General features: G+C 46.0%; 2 protein-coding genes across 7 annotated transcripts; both read left to right on the forward strand.

The window, feature by feature from the left end:
• Window positions 1–567: 567 nt before the first annotated feature.
• On the forward strand, window positions 568–4,360 carry LOC136493885 (APETALA2-like protein 5). 4 transcript variants are annotated; one of them, XM_066490009.1, is made up of 10 exons: window positions 568–1,226; window positions 1,698–1,723; window positions 1,874–1,904; window positions 2,039–2,126; window positions 2,221–2,369; window positions 2,562–2,606; window positions 2,755–2,846; window positions 2,928–3,109; window positions 3,195–3,329; window positions 3,450–4,360. In XM_066490009.1, the coding sequence occupies exons 1-10, from the start codon at window positions 823–825 to the stop codon at window positions 3,720–3,722; spliced, it is 1,425 nt and encodes a 474-aa protein (XP_066346106.1). In that variant the 5' UTR covers window positions 568–822; the 3' UTR covers window positions 3,723–4,360. The 4 variants fall into 4 exon arrangements, with proteins under 4 accessions (XP_066346106.1, XP_066346108.1, XP_066346107.1 ...); XM_066490011.1 differs by having other exon boundaries at window positions 3,228–3,329; XM_066490010.1 differs by having other exon boundaries at window positions 2,224–2,369.
• Window positions 4,361–17,227: 12,867 nt separating this feature from the next.
• LOC136493886 (uncharacterized) lies at window positions 17,228–20,202 on the forward strand. Of its 3 annotated transcripts, none has more exons than XR_010768446.1 (6): window positions 17,228–17,405; window positions 17,569–17,658; window positions 18,462–18,780; window positions 19,465–19,523; window positions 19,780–19,920; window positions 19,961–20,202. XR_010768446.1 is itself a non-coding variant. In XM_066490014.1 (6 exons), exons 2-5 carry the CDS (start codon window positions 17,583–17,585, stop codon window positions 19,818–19,820), a joined length of 495 nt encoding a protein of 164 aa, XP_066346111.1. In that variant the 5' UTR covers window positions 17,228–17,405; window positions 17,569–17,582; the 3' UTR covers window positions 19,821–19,855; window positions 19,961–20,202. The 3 variants fall into 3 exon arrangements, 2 of the variants coding, with proteins under 2 accessions (XP_066346111.1, XP_066346110.1); XM_066490014.1 differs by having other exon boundaries at window positions 19,780–19,855; XM_066490013.1 differs by having other exon boundaries at window positions 19,780–20,202.
• The last annotated feature ends 1,820 nt before the right edge of the window (window positions 20,203–22,022 follow it).

Below are 22,022 nucleotides of genomic sequence, written 5' to 3' on the forward strand. Positions count from 1 at the left end.
CGACCGGCGCGCGGGGGACGGCGGGCGGTGAACTTCAGTAGTGGAGCGGGCAACAGCCGGCGGAGGAGGCGACGGCGGGCCTGGCTGGCGGCGGTGGTGAGAGGGAGAGGAGAGATAGAGTGAGAGGGAAGGAGAAAGAGAGCGCGAGAGAGAGAGTTGCGGCGGCGACACGCTTGAATCAATGCTCGGCGCTAGAATACATGGCGCAGCGCCACAGATCTTGACGCCGACTTCGACGTCATGTATTCTGGCGCCGAGGTACCGACCACGTCAACGCCACCTAGACTTCTCTGCTGTGCTCGGCCAGGCACCTCGGAGCCAAGATCTATGGCATCGAAACGTATTACCTCGACGTCATGAGTCTAACACCTACCTCAGGATTTAAAGATGATTTTACATCTTTCGGAGAAACAAACATAAATTTTATTTTTAAAAAAAGCTAAATTGTAAAAAATTGGACCTACCCGGGGTGCGGGCGGGTGCTTTTGGCCTCCTCTGCTCTCCTAGGCCAAGGGGATAGCAAAAGAGAAAGTACTTGCATATCCCCAACAAGGCAACAGCGGCTGCTTCTGGCCTCCTTTTCTCCCGCCTCCCCTCTCCTCTTTTGGCTGGGGTCCTCCTGCTCTTGCTCTCCTCTCTGCGTCCCTAGGACTATTCTCTCGTTCCCCTTCTCTTCTCTCGCTCGCTCGTTCATCACGCGAGTTGGAGTGCGAGGCAAGGAGATCGAGCCGAGGAGGGAGGGAGGGCAGAGTGGACCACCACAGACACACGCACACACATACACACACCAGCGTCGTCGTACCAAAGCAAGGAAGACCAGCCATGTGGGATCTTAACGACTCGCCGGCCGCCCCGCCGTCGCCGTCGGCCGACGACTCCGGCGCGTCCTCCTCGTCGGCGGCCGCGCCAGTCGAGATACCCGACGACGCGGACGACGACTCCGCCGCCGCTGCTGCAGCCGCGGACGCCGTGGTCACGCGGCAGTTCTTCCCGGCCCCGGCCGCCATCGGCGCGGCGCCCGGCTCGTCGAACGCGCGCGCGGGCTGGCTCCGCCTGGCCGCCGCAGCCGCACCGCCCGCCGCGGGCAGCAACGGCGTCGTCGCCCCGGCTGGCGGCACCGCGGCGGCTGGTGGCAAGAAGAGCCGGCGCGGGCCGCGGTCGCGCAGCTCGCAGTACCGCGGCGTCACGTTCTACCGCCGGACGGGGCGGTGGGAGTCGCACATATGGTAAGTTCCGTTGCCGCCGCCCTTTCCTTTCTCGACGAGGAGCCATAGACGGAGCAAGCAGCAGCAGCTCGCGAGGGGGGTGTTCGCGAGCTATTGGGTTGGATTCCTCTTGTTTAGGGCATTTCTCGCCTCTGCTACTTTTGCCTTTCATAGCAACACTTTATCAAAGTTATTCTTACCAGCTGTTACCATGCCAATATGCCATGCTCTCTCTCTCTCTCTCTCTCTCTCTCTCTCTCACTCTCACTCCTTCACTCGGGTTCTCCTGTCGACGGGAAGTGCTCGGTTCGGATAACTTCTGTTTCCGTACCGGGATCAGCAGGAGGGGAATTTTAGGTTCTTGGTCCTCTGCGAAATCAGTCCGCCAGCTTGCTCTTTTCGTGCATGACAGGTGCTCATTCTTTCGAATGGTGGTGTTGCCACTAACCTTTTTACCCGGGAATGCTCTCTGCTTGTGCTTGTGCAATGCAGGGATTGCGGCAAGCAGGTCTATTTGGGTGAGTTTCGTTCATGTCCATCTTGTCCATACACATCCATACTTGGGACTTGGGAGAGCAGATGCTGCCCAATCCGAGGCGTCTTCAGTTCAGGATGGATTCCTCACTCACAAATGGCTTGGCTTGGCTTGGTTTTGTGACAACTTGCAGGCGCATTTGACACCGCTCATGCGGCGGCTCGGTAATAAACCCTCTCTCTTTCTTCGATTCCTATTGGCTCTCTTCACTGACTCCCATGCCAAGTTCTCCGCCAATAGCAGCGGGGCTCGCCGTCAAATTGTAATCCCTGACGTCTGCTTTGCCTGCCAAACTCAGGGCGTACGATCGGGCGGCGATCAAGTTCCGCGGCGTGGAGGCCGACATCAATTTCAGCTTGGAGGATTACCAAGACGACATGAAGCAGGTGAATTTTACTGTAATACTACGGAGCATGTAGCAACAAGAAGATATGTTTTTTTTTCTCATTTATCTAATCCACGTCTTCCTTCGTCTACCAGCAGATGGGCCACCTGAGCAAGGAGGAGTTCGTTCACGTGCTCCGGCGGCAGAGCACGGGGTTCCCCCGGGGCAGCTCCAAGTACAGAGGCGTGACGCTCCACAAGTGCGGGAGGTGGGAGGCGCGCATGGGCCAGTTCCTCGGCAAGAAGTATGCCTGCCGTCCGTCGTCCATCTCCCTTCTCGCCTCCGATTCCTCCTTCTTCCCCGGCCAACCACTTCTTCAGTTCATCTTTCCTCCCCATCCCTGCTTCGGCATCAGCTCTTCTTTCTTTGTCGTTGCGCCTCTCATCGTCTCACCCTCATTATTCATGGCTGTCACTTCCGGTCTGTGTCACTGCAGGTACGTCTACCTGGGCCTGTTCAACACCGAGGAGGAAGCCGCCAGGTAAAATAGTTGGACCGCACTGTGTGCTCGCGAGGCGTTTTCTTCTCGGAACGGAGCTCCGCCACCCCTGGGCCGCGAAACTGACTGATGGATGCCCCGTGTCTCTGGGATTGTCGGGTCCGGTGGTCTCTGTATGTGTGGTGTGCAGGGCGTACGACCGCGCGGCCATCAAGTGCAACGGCAAGGACGCGGTGACAAACTTCGATCCCAGCATTTACGCCGAGGAGCTCGAGCCGGCGGGTTCGTCTATCCCTGCGCAGTTTGCAACGACCTACAGGCAATCTCTGTTCATCTCTGACGGTCCGATGCTTCACCGTGCAGCGGCGACGGGCGGCGGCGACGAGCACAACCTGGACCTGTCGCTGGGGAGCTCAGCGGGGAACAAAAGGGGCAGCCTTGACAGCGGCGGCGGTGGTGGCGACGACGAGACCTCGGACCAGCGCGTCCCCATGGCGTTCGACATCGACTGGCAGACGGCCGCGCCCCGGAGCACGAAAGCAAAGGTATCCATTTGGTCCGCCCGTCACTCAGTTTGCTCCCGCGTTCCGCATCAACGAGGTGTGTCTTATAAAATTTTGCCTAATAAAGCAAGCTTGTCACGTTTCAACCACCGGGTGGCAGCTCGGCGCGAGCTCGAAGCAACCCCAGATGCTGCCTCCTCCTCCTCCTGCCTTGCAAGTCGCCCAGCACCTGCCGTTGCCGTTCAGCCCCAGGCATCCGCAAGTGGGTATCTGCGTCGGATTTCCTTTTGTTCCCCGATAGTTCCTTGTGTTCCCTAGGTAGGCGCGGCGCGACCTGACTGGCTGACGCTTTGTTTTCTTTTTATGCAAATTGCTGCGGCAGTTCCTGAGCAACGGCGATCCGGGGACCGCGGGAGGACTGTCCCTGGCGATCGGCGGCGCCGTCGGCGGAGGCAACGGGCACTGGCCTCCCCAGCTGCAGCATCAGCAGCAGTGGCTGCACGGCGGCGGCACGAACTGGCCGCCGCCGCCACCGATCACCGCCGCGACCGCAGCTGCAGCATCATCACGATTCCCTCCCTACGTTGTTACGACGCAAGGCCCGGCGGGCTGGGTTCAGAAGAATGGGTTCCATTCGCTGGCAAGGCCCACCTAGAGCAGACCAAGAACCACGACACGACTGGGCGTTCGTTCATCGATCGTCTTCCACGGCAGAGGTCGATCATTTGATCTGACCCAGGGCAAACGACTCCTCGCACCACTGCACGGCGACGTTTGATTTTACCGGAGAAAACTGGACGCCATTCTTTTCTCCCCATTTCCCTTCCTTCTGTGTTCTTGATTGGGTGAGACATGGATCCGAGGATGGATGGACTTGTAAATGAGGAGTTCCCGAGACGAAGCCGAGTGCGTGATTGGTAGGCCGTAGGCGACTAGGCGTCGCGTCGCGTCCTTTTGCCGCTTTTCTTCTTTCGCTCACCATTGGCAAGCACCCATGAAATGATGACAGTGGGTGTCAAGTCAACATGGCAGCTCATTTTTTGTTTGGTCTCATGTTGCATCGCGCGCTCGACTCGCTGCCCCACGATGGCCTCGCTGTATCTGAAATTTGCTCCATACACACCACGCCGGTCAGCCGACACAACCTGCGGGCTGCATCGTCTGGTAAGTTGCTACCGTCTTAGAATATGAGAGGTACAGTGCGTGTGGATCTCGAGCTCGTGTAAACCTAGTATTATGTACTAACTGTCATCACCGGAGATCACTTGAAATAAGATGGCAATCTTGAGATTACTGCGGGCTCCTGTCATGTGGAAGCGTAATGCTTACTACAGCAAAGCTGACGAGTCTGAAACTGTCAACTGACAGTAATCTTTACTGTAGGCTCGAAACCCCACTATTGCTCGATGCAGGCTTGTTTGGATGGAATCATGGAAGCTTGGCTACTGGCTAGACAATGGTAGACTTGTGCCGCATCCATCCAAACAGCTCATAACTGCTACAAGTGAACTGATCGAGAAGGAATGGCACACCGCATAAATATTTTTCTTGATGTTAATATAAATTGCAATCTAAAATGTGTTGCCTACGCGGCTCCCGGAAAAGGAAGAAAAGAGAAACGAACAGTCCCCGGCCAAGTGGACCTAACATTTTGCTGGAGAAAGGGGATTCCTTGTTTCTGATTCGGGCACTTCAATAATTGAGGGAGAAGATGACGGGGGCCGAGAGAGCCCAGGGGGGCCAGAGTGGAGGAGACACCAGCAAGGTGGGTAGGAAGCAAAGCGGGAGCATGTGTCGACGGCCCCGGGTCTCTCGTTTTTGCAAAAGTGGGCTGGGCCAGGCGCGCCCGAAGGCTCCCTCCCCGCGGTAAAGCTGATTCCAGTAACTGGCTACCTTTGGGCATCAGTTAATGTGGTGGACTCTGCTCCGATGCCCTGTCGCTCTCCTTGGCCCTCCGAATCAGTTCGCTGCCCTGCCGCCCTCGTCGTCTCCACTCCTCCTCCCATGCTTCTTCTCCTTCTCGCAGTCGATCGCAGGTCGCAGGGATCATTCATGAATGGACGCCGTGCTCCTCGTCAGCCCTGCCGGCTGCAACCGGAGTAATTGCCGGCGCACTCACTTCCGTGTCCTCCTGATGACCTCTCGTTTCGTCTCTCCGCTCCTTCCGGTTCCTGGCTGCTGGCACCACCAGATGCATCGTGTGCAGGGAAACAGAAACGTAACCATCTGGCGCCATGGATCGTTCTGAATTCTGAATGCATGCAGACATGCTTGTTCGGGATGCTTGCATTGGGCAACTGCGCTGCGTGACTGCGCCTTCCCCCTGGAACTCAGCGCCGTGTTTGTGTGTGCGCTTCCGGCAATTCGCTGGGAAAAAATTGTCTCGATTCCAGATTCCTTACGCGCGGTTGCGCGGCAGACAAGGCCGAGAGTCCAGTCTGGAGTTATAGGTCGCGTCCTACACCATTTCTGTGGGTAGATAGAGACGTCATACGTACTGGAGCAAGCTGCCAGCAGCGACGCGCGCGGTGGGAGTTGGATCAGCAGCCGTAGGGGGTCGCCCGCCACCGGTTGCCATGCCTAAGGTTAAGTATTTGCCACACCGTAGCTTGCCACATTCTGTGGTAAAATTAAATTGTTTGGTTTATTACTAAACTGTGGCAAAATTGTGTGGCTATTGTTTGATGTTTGCCACAAAAAAATGACAAAATTGCCGCATATGGTTTAGACCACATTATGTTAAAATCAAATCACAAATTTGTATGATGTTTCTAATGAACCAAGAATAAGCATGAAAATTAAGACTAATATAGGTAACTAGTGGTCTAGAATACCCTTCTGTTTTCTATTTTTCTATTTTATTTTTCTTAATTTTTTCACTTATTTTATTTTTCCTTCTATTATCTCTCTACCCCAATACCCCATCCACCGCTCCCACGGACGCACCGCCACGCAAAACGCAACCTTATCTTCTTCCCACCGCACGCGATGTGCCCAGGGGCCTGGTAGACGCGTGCTTTCGCATCCCGGCGCCTTGGCGGCCTCGTGCCCCGTCCACCTCTCAGCGGGACTCTGGCACGCGCGGTTGCTAGAGCCGCGTCTTCGACTCCGCCGAGCGCGCCTCATTGATCGTCGTCGTCTCCGTCCTTGACTCCGCCGAGCGCAGTTGGGCGCGGTGACATAGCAGGAGAGCAGCAGGAGGTTTGTGGCGGAGACGGAGAAAAAGCTCGCTACACTTTGACTTAGAAAAACTGTGGCGAGCTCTTATCTGAAGTGTGGCGAGCCTCAGTTGGATCACAAACCAAACACCTCCTAAGCATCAATGGCGAGCCTCAACTTAGACATGGCGAGTGGTGGCCGGCAACCAAACATGCGTAATACTAGCAACACCTTGTGGCTTTTAATTGCCGCGGGGATCGATCGAAATGCATGGTTTTGCGACTGTATAACATGTCGTCCAATCGATGTAGTGACGCTGCTCATTTCCAAACGCAACAAAAATTTGACCCATATCGAAGGTACGGAGGCAAGGAACTAAATTGAGAGTCTAGGATCTTGTAGTAGAGCGCACTTTCCTGACTCTCACCATGCAATTCGATTCTATCCATGCATTGTTTGGGTAACTATCTTACTATTACTAATTAGAGGTCCTAACGGAGCCTTCACGTTAATTCTCACCAGACGCGCTAAGAAAAAAGATAAATTCTAGAAATTCTGACAATAATCAGAAACATCTGGCCTTTAATTTAGTAAACTCTAATCATCATGATCAATAATAACCGTTGGATCTATCCTATTTTATCAAAAATTACCCACCTCCTCCACGTTAATTCTCACCAGACGCGCTAAGAAAAAAGATAAATCCTAGAAGTTCTCACAATATCAGAAAAATCTAGCCTTTAGTTTAGTAAACTCTAATCATCATGATCAATAATAACCGTTGGATCTATCCTATTTTATCAAAAATTACCCACCTCTTCATTATAAAAAAAATACATAAAGTAACCTCTAATTTTACATATAAATTACCCACCTCTGCCATTATGAATGATAATTCAAAATACCTCTCTAAATTTATATAAAAATTACTCACTTCTGTCATTATGAGAGATAATTGAAAATAACCCTCTAAATTTGCAGCTAAATCATACCCATATATGTCATTATAAAAGATAATACAAAGTAAACTCTACATTGGCTTTCAAATTACCTATACATTCTATTATGAAAGAAAATATAAAGTTATACATTTTAGTTAGTATCTAAATTTTCCACCTCTATGTCATAACAGTAAACAAAAAATCTAGTGCACCTATAATTATAAAAATATAATTATGTAATATTTTTTGTCCTAAGTTAAAAGTAAAGATGATGTTATGTTCCACCACGTAGAATAAGTAAACAAGTATATATTAGTGTAAAGATTTTTTAATAGCTTATCAAGCATGAAAAATGTTAATTCTAAAGAAGTTTATACATAGCGATGACCCTGACAGTTCATGATGCTTATAAAACCATTCTACTGCACATATAATTATAATAATATAATTATGTAATATAACAAATTCAACATGCTAATTACATGGTGCAAGCTAAAACCACTATTTATGCCATTGTAAGAACATGAGGACAGTGTAGGACCTATAGTTTTTTCAATAAAATAAAAACAAAAATTTTGAATAAGAGACACAATAAACACTCGAGTTTTAACTTAACATGTGGACTACAAAATTCAAGTAGATTAAAAGCTAAACTATAAATTAATTATGTCATAGAAAGGGATGCAACAAGATATCATAACTTAAGCTTAAGTTTTAACTAAATACAGCTCTGCATTAGGGAAAAAAATTCTACAAATTCTAACTAGAGGTACCTAATGGAGCCTTCATGTTAATCCTCACCGGAGATCCCTAATGGAGCCTTCATGTAAATCCTCACTGAGTCCGCTCTAAAAATATATCAATCCTAGAATTTACCATAATTGTACATGCAAAAATGAAAATCTGGACTCTATGTATGTATGTATGTATGTATGTATGTATGTATGTATGTATGTATGTATGTATGTATGTATGTATGTATGTATGTATGTATGTATGTATGTATGAGCATGAAATAAGATAACATGGATGATATGATATGATAAAGTGCATACTCATAAGTGTCCTTAACAGTAATGTATTAACGGGATAACACGATAAATTTTCTTTTACTGTGTAGGTGCATATCTCATCTCTAGTAATTAAACAAACACCTATTTACATATTTTCTAGGCTGTAAGATAGCAGCTACTTGTTTTGATCATAACTAGAGTTATACACACCCAAACAATATGGTTGTGAACTTTATAGAAAGCTTATGAAATTGCCTACAACTTTCTTTTAATCATCTTAAGTTGATTCAGTATCTATCCATGTCAAATAATTCAATCTTCCAGATCAATCTAGAGAACAAGCAAATCTGACTTGAGACTTCTAACAGCTATAAATCTTAAACCATTTAGCCTATAGCTATGAAATTTTATGATAAGCAAGATAAGTAAGTTTCCTATAACTTTATTATTAACAAGTTTAACAGAAAAAGTCACTATCATCATGAATTTGTCAACACAACAGAAACTACTCCTACAACTATCTAGTTGAATTATAAAGCAATGATTAAGTAGTTGCATATAACCAATCAATTCTAAGTGCAACTACTAATATCAATAGATCATATGCATCACAAGCACCATAGAAAATATCATGGTTAAGCCCAAATAATTTACTTATGTGCATTTATTAATTTCCTTATATAATAAGGTGATTTAAAGGATAAATACTTATAGTGCTCAATAAATTATGAAAAAATCACAATAGTCTACATCTGACCCCAATAGTATACCATACAAATTTCATGACATTTGGATAAGTATAGCAACCTCTAAAAATTGCGCATAGGCCTTCTTTAGCAAAAATAGTTTGACATAGTAAAAAGTGCCAAACAACATATTTCATATTTTTCTTACTGTCATCCTAGCATAAGAACACTGTGTAAAATTTTTCATGATCATAAGTTTTGTATTTTTACCCTATTTATTTTCACTAGAAACTAGCAATTATTTAAGATTAAATAGGAAGACTATATTCTAAATATGCCTTCTATAGGTTTAGTATTTTTTCTAGTTAGAGCATGTCAACATAAGACCAGAAAAATTAGAATCATAATTTTTGCACTTCCCTAGCTCACGATATGCATTTTACAAGATAGAAACTATTTTAAAAGCACTTAACGAGCTCAATTTAATTCTCCTAGAAAAATATCTCAAACAGTAGGTTTTATATTTTTATCAAATATTATACTTCATGATGAACCCAACAAAATTTGGTTCACTCAATTTGGACATTCCTAGCTTTAGTTATGAATTTTTGAAGTTTACAACAAAATCTAGAAAAATAAATAAATAAAAATTTCAAAACCCTGACTGACAGCTGGGCCCCACGGGTCAACGAGCCCACGCGTCAGTGATACAGGAGCAGAGGACGGCGCTGACCGGCTAGAGCTCGGCGACGGCGAGCTCGCTGGTGGTAGCGTCTCACCATCGTGACCTACTCAACATCCCGCGTCGACTGGTGGCCTTGGTTGGCTCAGCGATTTGCCGACGATAATGGCGGCACGACGGAGGTGCTCAGCGATGAGATCATTGTCTCTGGCAATGACACGGCTAGGCGAGCGATGCTACTGCATCAGGGAGTCCTAGCGGAGCACTAGGGTTAGGTCTAGGGCACGGTGAAGTGGCGGTGTGCTCTGGCCACGTGCATGGTGGCGCATAGAGAACGGCGGTGGTGTCACCGTTCCGACGAGACAACGGTCGAAGGCAGGTCTCCGTCTTCGGGGATGGTGCTAGGATTCACGGCAATACGGCAACGCGCGCTAGAGGGGGACAACGGGGTCTAGTTAGGGATGGCCACGGCGAGCTTGAGCTCACGGCCATGGTGAACACGCATGATGTGGTCGCACGTTCCGCGCGGCAGCGGTAGCGGTTAAACCGACTATGATGTGAGCTATTGAGAAAAAGGTAGGAGTAGTGGAAATGGTTGGCCACGGCGAGCTCAGAGCTTGGCGGCGCTCTGTGGCCATGGCGGCGACGGCGACGCACAGTGTGGCTATACCTTAGCTCAAACTGTGACAATGGTGGGTCGAGTAGGTAGAGGAGATGATGGCGGAGTTATGAGCGTGATGGATCAGATGGAAGTGCAGCTATGGCACTGCTCGGTTGTGGGAGAGAGAGAGCAAGAGCGAGGTGAGGCAGAGAGAGTGAGCGAGCGCAACACGTCGCCCTCTTCGGCCCACTCTGGCCTGACGCGCGGGGCCGGCGCCAGTGTATGGACGCCAAGTGGCGGCCGCAGCCTGTGGTCGGTCGGCCACGACGGTTGCTGCCCCGACCGGTTCGGACGGGTGAAGGAGCCGACTAATAGAGCGACTTCATACACCTGTAACTCCTAATCTGTGATGATTTAGTGAAAATGGTATTAGTAAAAGTTATAGAGCTATGTGAGATCTCTAACTTTGCTTTAAGAAGCATTGCTGAAATCGCTATGGTTTTTAAACTATAGAGCTCCAAAGTGGTGCACTTGAAACTGAAATCTGCATTTTGACTTTGTAAAATTTTGAAGTCTACAAACAATATTTCATTGCTACTTTGAAGCTATTTTTGACTATGTTAGACACTGAATTAGCTTATGGACCTAAAACAAAGTTTGTTATCCATGTCAAGAACTATAACTTTTATTAAGGGTGCATTGTCATGCAAACACTCTAGGCTATAGTTCAACTTTGGTCAAAATAGGATCATGAAAATTGACATTATGAGTAAACTAGGACTTAGAAGAAAAATTGGCCCATGTCATGAATACAAACATTGTTCCATTTACTATCCTAGACATGTCTAAGCTATTTTTGTGACCTCACAACCATCTCTTGCATTAGTCACACATGATCACAAGCATATGCATGGATATAATCAACATCACATGTGATAATATGTAAAGAATACGATGAAATTCTATATGCTCATGCTCATGCTCATGCTCCTGAATGCTTGGATGATACATGTGCTCATGAACTGCAAGTGCCAAATGCAATGCTTAACACTAGGGTGTTACACATACATACAATAAAATTAAAATAGACACCACATGCACTGTATAACTACTAATATAAGCTATCACAAAAGATTATCTATGAAGTACCTATATATATTTCTAAAATATATACATCTACAACTGTTAAGTCAAAAATAAGCATAATTTATGTTCCACCATATAGACCAAGTAAACATGTATACATTAGGATAACTATTTATTTTAGTAACTTATCAAGCGTCAAATTGTTATTCAAGATAAGTGTACACATTTTGTCAGAAATATTAAAATATATAAAATTTGTAATAATTTAATTTTAAGCACTCTATGTTATTTAAAATCATGTTACAATATGACATTATGGAAGATAATATAAAATAACGTATTTATGTTTGAACCTAAATTATCTATAGCTTACTATAATTTTAGTAGCTTATAAAAAAATGTTTAAATAACCATGAGCACAAATATGTTTTTGCAATGCCCATTTTTAAATATTAATACATTAAAATTGATTAAAGTAAACATGCATGTTGTGCCACCACCATCATGCAAATCACACACACATGAGAGAGAGATGTATATATATTAACTAAAATGTTTGACATATCCATATTGATAATGTAACTATTACTACATAAAAATTTTGTTGATAAAAAAACAAACATCTTGAGAAAAGGAGGAGGTTAGTACAAACCATAGGTGCCTACATCTTCTTACTCTTTGAGATTATTTTCAAGTAAACAATTATTATAAGGCTTAAATATTAATATCATCAAGCACAGCTACCCCATCAAGCTCTACCACTAATCCTATGTGACATAGTGTAGGCTTAAAATGATTGCTTGTATGTCATCATGATACTTAAGAGTAAATATTCTTATGTCATCATGGTACTTAAGAGTAAATATTGACTCCTAAGATTTTAACCCGTGCGGTCGATAGACTAGTACTGTATAGACTCTACATTAAAATCCAACGGGCTACACAACGGAATTGGTTCATACCGATTGTCTCAAAATGCATTAGCAAAGTGGTATACATTCCTCGTTACAATAACATCGTTCTAGTTATATCAGTCACGTGTTCCATCTCTCTAACAAACAATGCAAATAGGTATACCCACTTTGGATTTCATCGTTCCGGAAGGCTAGTTGCTACGGTGAGCCCCATCCGACCCGGCGGCCGTGGGCGCGGCGGTTGGCGCCCGGTTACCCTCATCGCGGTCATCGCCGGATGAGACGAGACCGTACCCCACGCCGTCATCATCATCATTATATATGAATGGATGACTACATTGCCGGCAAGTGCGGGCACTGTGCGCACAGCTTTCGCGCACAAAAAAAAGCTGCCAGATAATGCTCCATCGCTCGCTATGATACCAATATATCATCGTCTATGCTTCCGCTGGATAGGACAGTAGGAGTACTTTCTATCCATCCATCCAAAGCTAGGGAGCTTTCAACCTCGCGCGCACTCGATCAGCTCGATCGATCGTACTACAACTACAAGCAATGAACCAATCGTTGTCGAGAGGCCGGTAAAAAAACTTCTGGCCGGGGGCCGGCGGGTGCATGCAGTCTGGGCCGGTGCATGCATGTATGCAGCGTCACAGCGAGTACTCCAAGAGGTAGCATACGTCCTGTATGTACTCCTGTGTGTGTCGGTTGCTGGACCGATGGTCGATGGACCGGTCGATCGCTCCATAGGATAGCTAGCTGAGATCGGCCTCATGTACGTACATAACATGGACGGCACCCATAAGGACAAAGCTACATGGACGGAAGAAAAGGAAAGCACAAAGATGGACGCACGCCCTGGCCTAGCCAGCCAGCGCGACGACGGTAGGCTGCAGGCGTTGTTCACCAACGAGATGTATCTATCCTACGCATGCAGCGGATGAGCAATGCGATCTAGGCCACACATCCCTCCAACCTACTACATAGTGCGCCTAGCGTCGCTATTCGCTATAGCAGAGCTAGCTAGCGCTGCACTGCGTGCATCGACAGATCACGCATGGATCGGCACTGGCGTGGGCGTGGACCGTGGTGCTGGCTGGGTGGACGGCACTGTTCACGGCCTTCCCGAAACGGAAAGTGGGCACCGACGCGCAGCGCAGCTAGCTATAGCTATCACGGCCGCCCAACCCAAAGCTGGCGCTCGGGCAAAAAGCCGCATTATTTCCCCGCGGTCCAGATCCAGCGCCAGTGCCTGGACGGCGACGGGAGAAGGAGACGCCGCACGGAAAAGGAGGGACGCCGAGGACGACGCGCGCGGCCGGCGGCCCCCATGTAGCCCCCTTGCTCGTGTCTTTACGTGAGACCCAGGCACCCAGCCCATTGGATCAGTTGGGTCGGACCAAATTTTTGATAGCGTCGGCATAATACTCCCAATTTAGTCCCATATCGGAAACAAAACGAACGCCAGACCAGTTTAAAAGCCTAGACCTAGGAGGCTAATAACTCCGGATGGATCCTTTTGCGCGAAGCGAGGACGAAAACGTAGCAGTTGGTTCATTCAACGTGTAGAATGGGCCTTAGCTGTCTTCTTGGGTCGAGGTGTTACAAATGTTAATCAGAGCCAACTCTCATCGTTTAACGGTTGAGTATTGTCTGGAAGCCCAAACAAGTTGACTCTCGCCGTTCCACGGTTGGTATGGTCTGGAAACCTAGACAAGTTGTGCATGGCTCCGTGGCCAAGAGAGTCGATCCTAAACATTTGTCAAGTATGGGGTAAGCTGAGGACGTTGAATCCTTTGAAGGTGGGTACGGTGGATGTAAGACCCAACCCATTGGGCCAGTTGGGCCGGACCGAATTCGTGATAACGTCGGCACAGTTTTCCCAGTTTAGTCCCATGCCGGAAACGGAACGAGCGCTAGACCAGCTTAAAAACCTGGACCTAGGAGGCTAGTAACTCTGGATCAATCCTTTTGCGCGAAGCGAGGACAAAAGCGTAAGAGAGTTAATTAGCATTAGCAGATGTAATTCATTCAACGTGTAGAATGGGCCTTAGTCGTCTTTTACACTTTCCCTCGCTGGACTGATCGACCTGGACGTGGCCGTGGCTGTGGTGGGCACGACCGGGCCGGCCGGCTGCCCGCGCGTGACCGAGTAACGCGCCGACGTGGGTGCGTGCCGACACCGCCGGACGTCCTTGCTTCGGCGCGGCGCGGCGCTTGCCTTTTGCCTCGCGCGGCCCGCGCGCTTTGGTCGTCTATCTGTTTCACTGTTCCTCACGGCGTGGCGTGGTGGCGGAGGCAGATCGCCAAGACGACCCCAGGGGCGAGAGGCCCCGCGCGCGGGCGGCAGGACTGCAGGAGATGAATTGCTCGCGTCGCTATGCCTGCGCCGTGTGTGCTGTAGGTGTGAGCATGAATGTGGGTGGACCTTGTCGGCCGAATGTTTTTACGTATCGATGCTAGCTGGCCGTTTTTCATTTGCATGCATGCGCTTGTACTAGTAGTACCTGCTGTGCATCAGTGTCTATATACTCCAAGTCATTTGGGGCTGTCTGATGAGTAGCCTACGAAGCTCCAAGTCATTTGGGGCATCCAACGAAAGGAGACAAGGTGGCAAGGTTATCTCTGAAATTGACCAGTTGATGTGCTACTGCAGCTACGTACACAACACACCTGTCTAGGAGTACGTACTAGTAGCCTGGGCAAGCGATACGTACGTGGGTCGACGTACAGTAGGAGTTTATTCCCAGTCTGAAATCGTGCATGCGCCAGTATGGCAGCAGTGCATGATGCATGTACGTACGGGCCCGTGGCGGCAGGGTGGGCGGAGCCTTTCGCCTGCGGCAAGCGATCGATCCTGTCGACTGTGACGGCCGGGCCAGTACCTGTCGTCTCAGCTGTTTGCTCTTCCACGTTTCGTATTTGCCCGGTGGCGAAGGCGCCGTGCTTGAAGCCGAGAGCCCGTGATCCGCGAAAGCACGTTAGCTGACATGGCGTGAGTTGATGCGTCATGCGTGCTGTATCGATCAGCGTACGCATGGGAGACCTGTGTTGCTGCTGCAGTGCATGCGAGATTCCGAGAAGGCGTTTCAGCTTTTCATTCAGATTCAGGCATGCACGCAGCGGGCATTTACCACAGATCATGGAGTCCTGCACGTTACGAACGACTTGGCCAGGCTTGCTGGTGGATCGATCTGCATGCATCCCTTTTTCCTGTACTTTGGATAAGTAGGAGGAATTGCCGTGCAAGCATGCGCTTTGACAACGGCGATGCGATGTAACCAATGGCATCTTCTGTGATCTGCTGTACGTAACGTGGCTGACTTGGGTGCTGATGCAGGATCAGCAAATTTGACTCGCCGCCGGTAGACGCCAGTTTCGTTATGATGCACGTGCACGTGGTTTGACCCAACACTTGTGCACCGCCGGCCGGCCGCAGCGTAACTAATGACGCATCAGCCGGTGAGTCGTGGCGGGCTGGCGCCGCGCGGCGCGGATGTCTGGGCTTGCGCGTGGGCCATTTATCTGCCCGCCGGCCATTTGGGTTGGGGTCACACGGGATTCAGGGCCAGGCCACCGCGCCACGAGCCCATGATCGCGCCGGCAAAATCACGGCACTCGGGCGTGGCGTGTTCTCGCACGGCATGCCACGAGCCCACAACAGCTTGGGAATTTTGTGTATGGGCCGTCCCCATCTGTTGGAGCAACGAATTTCATCTGGCTGGGCTGAAGTACGGCCTTTTTACCGGGGTAACTTTCAGTTCTCGTTTCTGAATTTTTTATTAATTTTTTTGTAACTGTTTTTTGCAAAAATAATTGTCCCAATAAAAAAATACTGTACATATTTATACAGGAATAGCAGATTGATACGGCGGAGTTTACCTTTCCGTCGATTCAAACGGTGCAGTGCACTTAAGAAAATTATAAAATTTTTATATGAGCTTGAACGAAGATAAAATTCATATGAAAATTATATAGTTCGCCGATATCGACAACTTTGGGGTTTATTCCACATGAATCCATCTTGGTGCCCAAATAATCAATATGATGCTCAGATCTACAAATACAACAAGAAACTTGTCTCAATTCACCAATATGGATTCAAATGAGAACATTGTGATATATAAAGTAGTAGATGACATCGAGAAATGTTTTTTTTTCATGTAAATTGTACATACATAGTCATATGAAAAGTTATGATGTTTAGAGATATGCTGTCAGTGTCCACCACTTTGACAGAACTAGCAATCCTTGCGGGCCTATCACCGCCATATGCGCCGGAGTCGGCTATGATAACGCTTCACCATCGGATTTTAAGCCTAGGATCAGGATCCCATTAACATTGACACTAAAAATTATTGTCGCTACTGATTCCAGCCACGATTTGATAGTAACATATCATTGTCTTTAAGGATGATGTTTTCAAATTTAACAATTTTATAAGGTATGTAATTGGTTCTACAGTGGTGCCTTCCTTCACACTGCCACCTCTTCTTGTGACTTTGATATGGCGAGATTCTATTCTCGCCAATTGTACTACGAAATAATTTATCGCCATTTAGAAGCGACTAAATATCTTAACTTCAATTTAATTGGAAATTTTAAATACTATCATCTCAACTTGTGAGAGGCTTATAGATTTCCTAATTCCCTAAAAACAAATTAGAAAATTATAAGGTCTGTTTGAAACACAGGAGTTTTACTGAAATTGCGCTAGAATTTTATACTCCCTCCGTTTCTTAATATAAGCCATATAGTTTTTAGCACTAATATTAACGCACGGTTTAAAAAAGGATGTGAGATCGAGGAAAAAAAGGAAAATCATGTCATCTTCTCTCTCCCAATCAGATTGCTTCCTAAATCTAAGGGATTGGTTGGGGCATGTGCTATATATGGTGGGAAGGTTTCCAAACTAATCGACGTGGGAGCTGATACGTATCTATATTTTAGAATTTTCTTTAGAAATCTATATAGCTTATATTAAGGAACGGAGGGAGTAAGAATCAGTTTAATTTCACAAAAAATAATAATAATAATAAAAAGATCTCCAGACTGACCCGAAGGCTTGCGTATGCAAATCATGTCGCTAACTGTGAAAGCCTCGAACCAAACACGCTCTCAGCCAGTTTCTTGGTGATCTCACTGACTGGGATCCGTGATCCGTCAGGCATTCACCCCGGGTGGGCGACCGCCTCCTCCCTACGCCAGGTGCCCAGGTCTTCGTCGGGGCCTTGGCCGGCGACGAGCACGCACAAGGTATGCCCACCCCTTTCTCTTCCCCTCCTGCTGTGCGAAGCCGAGCACCCAAACCCTAACGTCATCTATTTGGCCATTCGTATTGGGATTGAACTGGGATCTGATCTAATTACAAAAGTATACACTTGTATTATGTCTACTAACTTCGATTTTTCTTGTGAAGATTATCGGGTATACATGCGTGCCACCATGTCCTTGACTGGGTCCGCCCTCGCCAATGATCCCTGCCTCACCAAGATCCTGTCCAAGCAAGGTGCCGTTCCTTTACTCATGTCTCAATTGATCTCTTGTGCTAGTTTATCGTTGGTAGACAATGCGTGCGATCTTGCTAAAGGTCAATTGTTTCGCCTTTTTTTTTGTTTTGTTTTGTTTGTAAGTCTATGGAAGGGGAAAGGATCCCCCACCTGATTTTCATTCATCTATTGTCCTCTCAAGGCGTGATAAGTCAGAAAACATTTTGTTTGCGCAAGGCGCTTACATGTCCGAACAGATGGTTGTTTTGCAGTTTCGGTAGTGCTCTGATGGGGATCTGATGCGTTTGCTTGTGGTAAAGATGCCAATGTTTTTTGAATGACGTGCATCAGAAATTGCCATAATTCCATCAGCTTGGACTCATAGCATGCCTGGTTTTGATCTTATTATGACGGATTAATGCACGGGACTCGAGTTTCCACATGTAGCATTAGGCAATTCTACCAACTACTGTGTTGACACCCTGATTTTTTTTGGTGTGTTGGAGGTGTTGACATCCTGATGTAGTGCTACCAAGTACCGGATGCTGCACTCACATCTATATCATGCTTCTAGGTTATCCTTATTATGCATCCATGAATGTGAAGAGCTACACCGTAATACCGTATAATTCTAGATGTGCTGGGCCTACCAGGCCATGAATTGCGATGTGTCATTAGCATATTTTGTTGTACCAATAAAATGTTGTGTCATTGATACGGTTGCCTGACATTAACTATTCCTAGTTTCATGCACAGTCTCATGGCCATTTAGTTTTCTAACTAAACTATGCAAGTCTCTAAGTAGATGCTCAATATATTACAGGGGACAACAAAGTTCTCTTTGCAGAGAAGATATTAAAGTTCACCCAGTCAGGAAAGATGAAAAGGCGCATCCTAGTGATCACAGATTTTGCTCTATACCTTGTTGACCCCGATGCCAATATATTGAAGAGGAGGATAGCACTTGCTGCTGTGGATAAGCTATGCATTAGCAACCTCAGTGATAACTTCTTTGCGATCATTGTGCCGACTGAGTACGATTGTTTAATGGCCAGCACTAGAAAGAAGGAAATTGTTGATGTCATAGTTAAGGCTATCAAGAGCACATCTGAGTATGAACCTGAGGTGGCTTCCTCTAACAGGTATATTGTCTCTCGAGAACCTTTGATGTGTCATTCTAATAGCCATGATCTGTTCTGATCAATTGCTTCTCAGCTCAAACTCACCCAGTTCTTTTGGGAGCTGTACCTGCAGTACTATAGTTTAGACCTTTAGAAACTCTATACATCATTGGCAGGTTATCATTGTCTTCCATGAACATGATGACACCAATTCTCATAGTAAGAAAGAACTAATGTCCGCAGTTAAAAAGTGCGAAATGAGAATGAGCATTAAAATAGGAGAATAACTACAATGTGGTACATTGTGTTTCATACATATGTTATATGTTTTACATCAACCACCAAAAGCCAAGTACACTTTGATAGACCAGCCTAAAATGTTCCGCTGATCTGATTTTTGCTACACCCTGCCACCCTCTACATTTGGATTGCCTGTATCATTGTAGTATTTAAGTTGACCTAGTGGCTAAGACTATAATCCAGGCTCTTCTACATTAAGTTTTTCAACAGTAGTTCTACCCTATGCACACCGTATCCAGTGTTTCTCTTTAATGATCTTCACTGTTTATGCAGAAATTTTAATAGCACCTGAATATTCTCACCACTGTGATTTGGCAAAAATGAACATCTCTGATGCCTGAAAACATTGACATCTTTTTATTGCTGATGAATTACTGTTCAACACCGTGTTTTTTCATCCTGCAGGTTTGAGTATCATGCAGCTGCTGAAGTTATTAAGGTGGTCGAATTTGAGGAAGTTGATGGTATGCTTGATGTCGACATTACAGAATATAGATGCTATGAGCTAACCTTAGGCTGTTTATTCAGTTACTTGGAACAAGCTAATGCATTGCTCTTGTGAGCTAACAAACAATCTTGTATATTTTCCTCTAGATATATCTCTACCTGTTCAATTATGAGAATGATGAATATATGCAGTTCCGTTATATATGTCATTGGCACTTAAATTTGATTTTCTTTTGGTGCATGCTCATATTTGCTTATTCTCTTTTTGTACAGGAGGCACAAAAACCAGGATCACGAACAAGGAAAAGTCATGATTCAGATCTCTTGGATGAGTGGTTTCCTGTAAACTGTATAGCTCTTCCCTTTTCAAAGGGGTGTTATCTTCACATGTGTAGTGTCTACCGCAACCTCAACGTCAGTTCTTTTGTTTTTCTAATCAAACTCTGTTCGGCAGGACTTATTGCTGCTACGGCTGATTTGTAGGACTGATTTGTTGTGAGAGAAAAACACTATTCTATGGCTGAAAAAGTAGGACTGATTCTAGCTTATAAGTTCAAGCGAACGGAGCCTGAGCCTATGGCTTGTAGATGCCACTGTAACTAGACAGGAACAGGCAATTCTTGCCCTTGTTGAAGCCCTGGAGCATTGTTAATTTTGACATTGAGGATAAATAATCTTCCAAGATAGTTCCAACAAGGCTAGTCCGTTGTGTGGTGACTTGACTATCAGCAAACGGATTTAGCCGTAACTCAGGCCTTGTTTAGATTATAAATTTTTGCAATCTGGACACTATAGCATGTTTCGTTTGTATTTGACAAACTTTGTCCGATCATGGACTAACTAGGCTCAAAAGATTCGTCTCGTGATTTACAATCAAATTGTGTAATTAGTTATTTTTTTTACCTACATTTAATGCTTTATGCATATGTTCAAAAATTGATGTGATAGAGAGAGAGAGTGAAAAAACTTGAACTTTGAGGTCATCTAAACAAGGCCTCAACATGTTTTAACGGTTTGGTTTGGTTTGGTTTGGATGGATACGGATACTGACATATTTATCCTGTTCGGTTTACTTCATATTTGGTTTGGTTTGTTTGATTTTTTTTTTTTTCAGTCAGAACATTATTTTCTAATTAAGTTTTAGATCAGTAAACAGGGCATTTGGGTCTGCTGACCTACCAAACCAAGGCATACCCATTCACAGGAGACTGTCCCTGCTGACTGACATGTCTGCATCATCCCGTGGGGTCTGCATGTTTCTCATTCACGTATCATTAAATGCATTTGGTTCAAGGTTTTAGTGAACCGTCTCTAGACTGTGTACTTGCAACAGTGTAAAGTTAACTTCAGCGGCTCCGTTCGTGGCTTTGAAACCTGCCTGAAAAACGAGAATGGTGGTCAGAGAAAAATACTGTTTTAGTTAAAAAAAGAAGTCGAATAAGTTGAATATGGAGTAAGCTGGCTGAACAGGCCCATCATGATTTCGCTAACGAATCTCTTGAGAAAAAAACAAACAGTGGTAGGGAATTGTAGCACTATCACCATAATTAGCTTAGTCATGTTTGCTTGTCTTATAATCCGTATTTTCAGCTTATTTTTCTAGCTGAAATAGCATTTTTCTTTTACAACAAATCAGTCAGAACAATATTTAGGATCAAGATGGCTAATCCACCTGAAGCACAGCTTGCAGACTTTAAGGGGAACGAACAAAACATCCAATTTAATGGAGAACCAAATGCTGTTGCACGCAGCCCTCCCGTCCATCGCTGGCACCGCCGACACTTTGTCCAGTTCGCTTGAGAGGAAAATACCGTTTTAGATAAAAAAAACTGATGAAGCTGAATTTAAGAGCCCACGAACGAGACATTTAAAGCTCCTCACTTACGCAAATTTAAACCCTGTCATGCTAATCTATCCGCTTGACAGGCTCATCACCGGTTTTGCACACTGCGATTAACCTGCTGCAGTGGCTAACCTTTGGGCCCCGGACCCTTGCGGCAGTGAGCCAAAAGACTCATCAGCTTACCATTGCAATGCAGTGCTACTTGTCATGTTCGCTATTAAGTACGATTTATAAGTTAAACTAACAGGGCGACTATCCTTTCATCCTTGCTGTACTTGTGTCATTTCAAGGGACTAGGAAGGACACCTTTATTAGCCAGGTAGCTCCCACTTAGAAAGCTTTGTTCTTGTACTGTCTCCGACAACTATGAGTGCTATAAGCAAAGGTTCAATACCGTTTTTTCAACAACAAGATCTAAAAATATCTTTTTTTTAAATGAATTTTCAGGAGAAAGAATATTTAAATTTAGGTTATACCTCTCTATACCTGAAATGAATCTTTCATATCAATATTCTGTTGAACACTGTAGATATCATGCTGAAGACCTTTTTTTAAGTTTGGTTCCGCGATACACAGCGCCTCAGATGAAAACGGATCGGATACGGACGGATATTACTGATATTATATTTGTTTTCATATTTCTGTTCGGATTCGGATTCGAATACGGATAGTG

This window comes from Miscanthus floridulus, chromosome 11 (assembly GCF_019320115.1).
Source record: "Miscanthus floridulus cultivar M001 chromosome 11, ASM1932011v1, whole genome shotgun sequence".
Classification (NCBI taxonomy): domain Eukaryota; kingdom Viridiplantae; phylum Streptophyta; class Magnoliopsida; order Poales; family Poaceae; genus Miscanthus; species Miscanthus floridulus.

Bases quoted from the DNA above. Each gene is read 5' to 3' on its own strand.
- LOC136493885 (XM_066490009.1), top strand. From the start codon at position 823: ATGTGGGATCTTAACGACTCGCCGGCCGCCCCGCCGTCGCCGTCGGCC. The intron at 2,127-2,220 runs GTGAATTTTACT...TTCGTCTACCAG, and splicing joins ACCAAGACGACATGAAGCAG to CAGATGGGCCACCTGAGCAA. The intron at 2,370-2,561 runs GTATGCCTGCCG...GTGTCACTGCAG, and splicing joins GGCCAGTTCCTCGGCAAGAA to GTACGTCTACCTGGGCCTGT.
- LOC136493886 (XM_066490013.1), top strand. From the start codon at position 17,583: ATGCGTGCCACCATGTCCTTGACTGGGTCCGCCCTCGCCAATGATCCC. The intron at 17,659-18,461 runs GTGCCGTTCCTT...AATATATTACAG, and splicing joins CAAGATCCTGTCCAAGCAAG to GGGACAACAAAGTTCTCTTT. The intron at 19,524-19,779 runs GTATGCTTGATG...CTTTTTGTACAG, and splicing joins CGAATTTGAGGAAGTTGATG to GAGGCACAAAAACCAGGATC.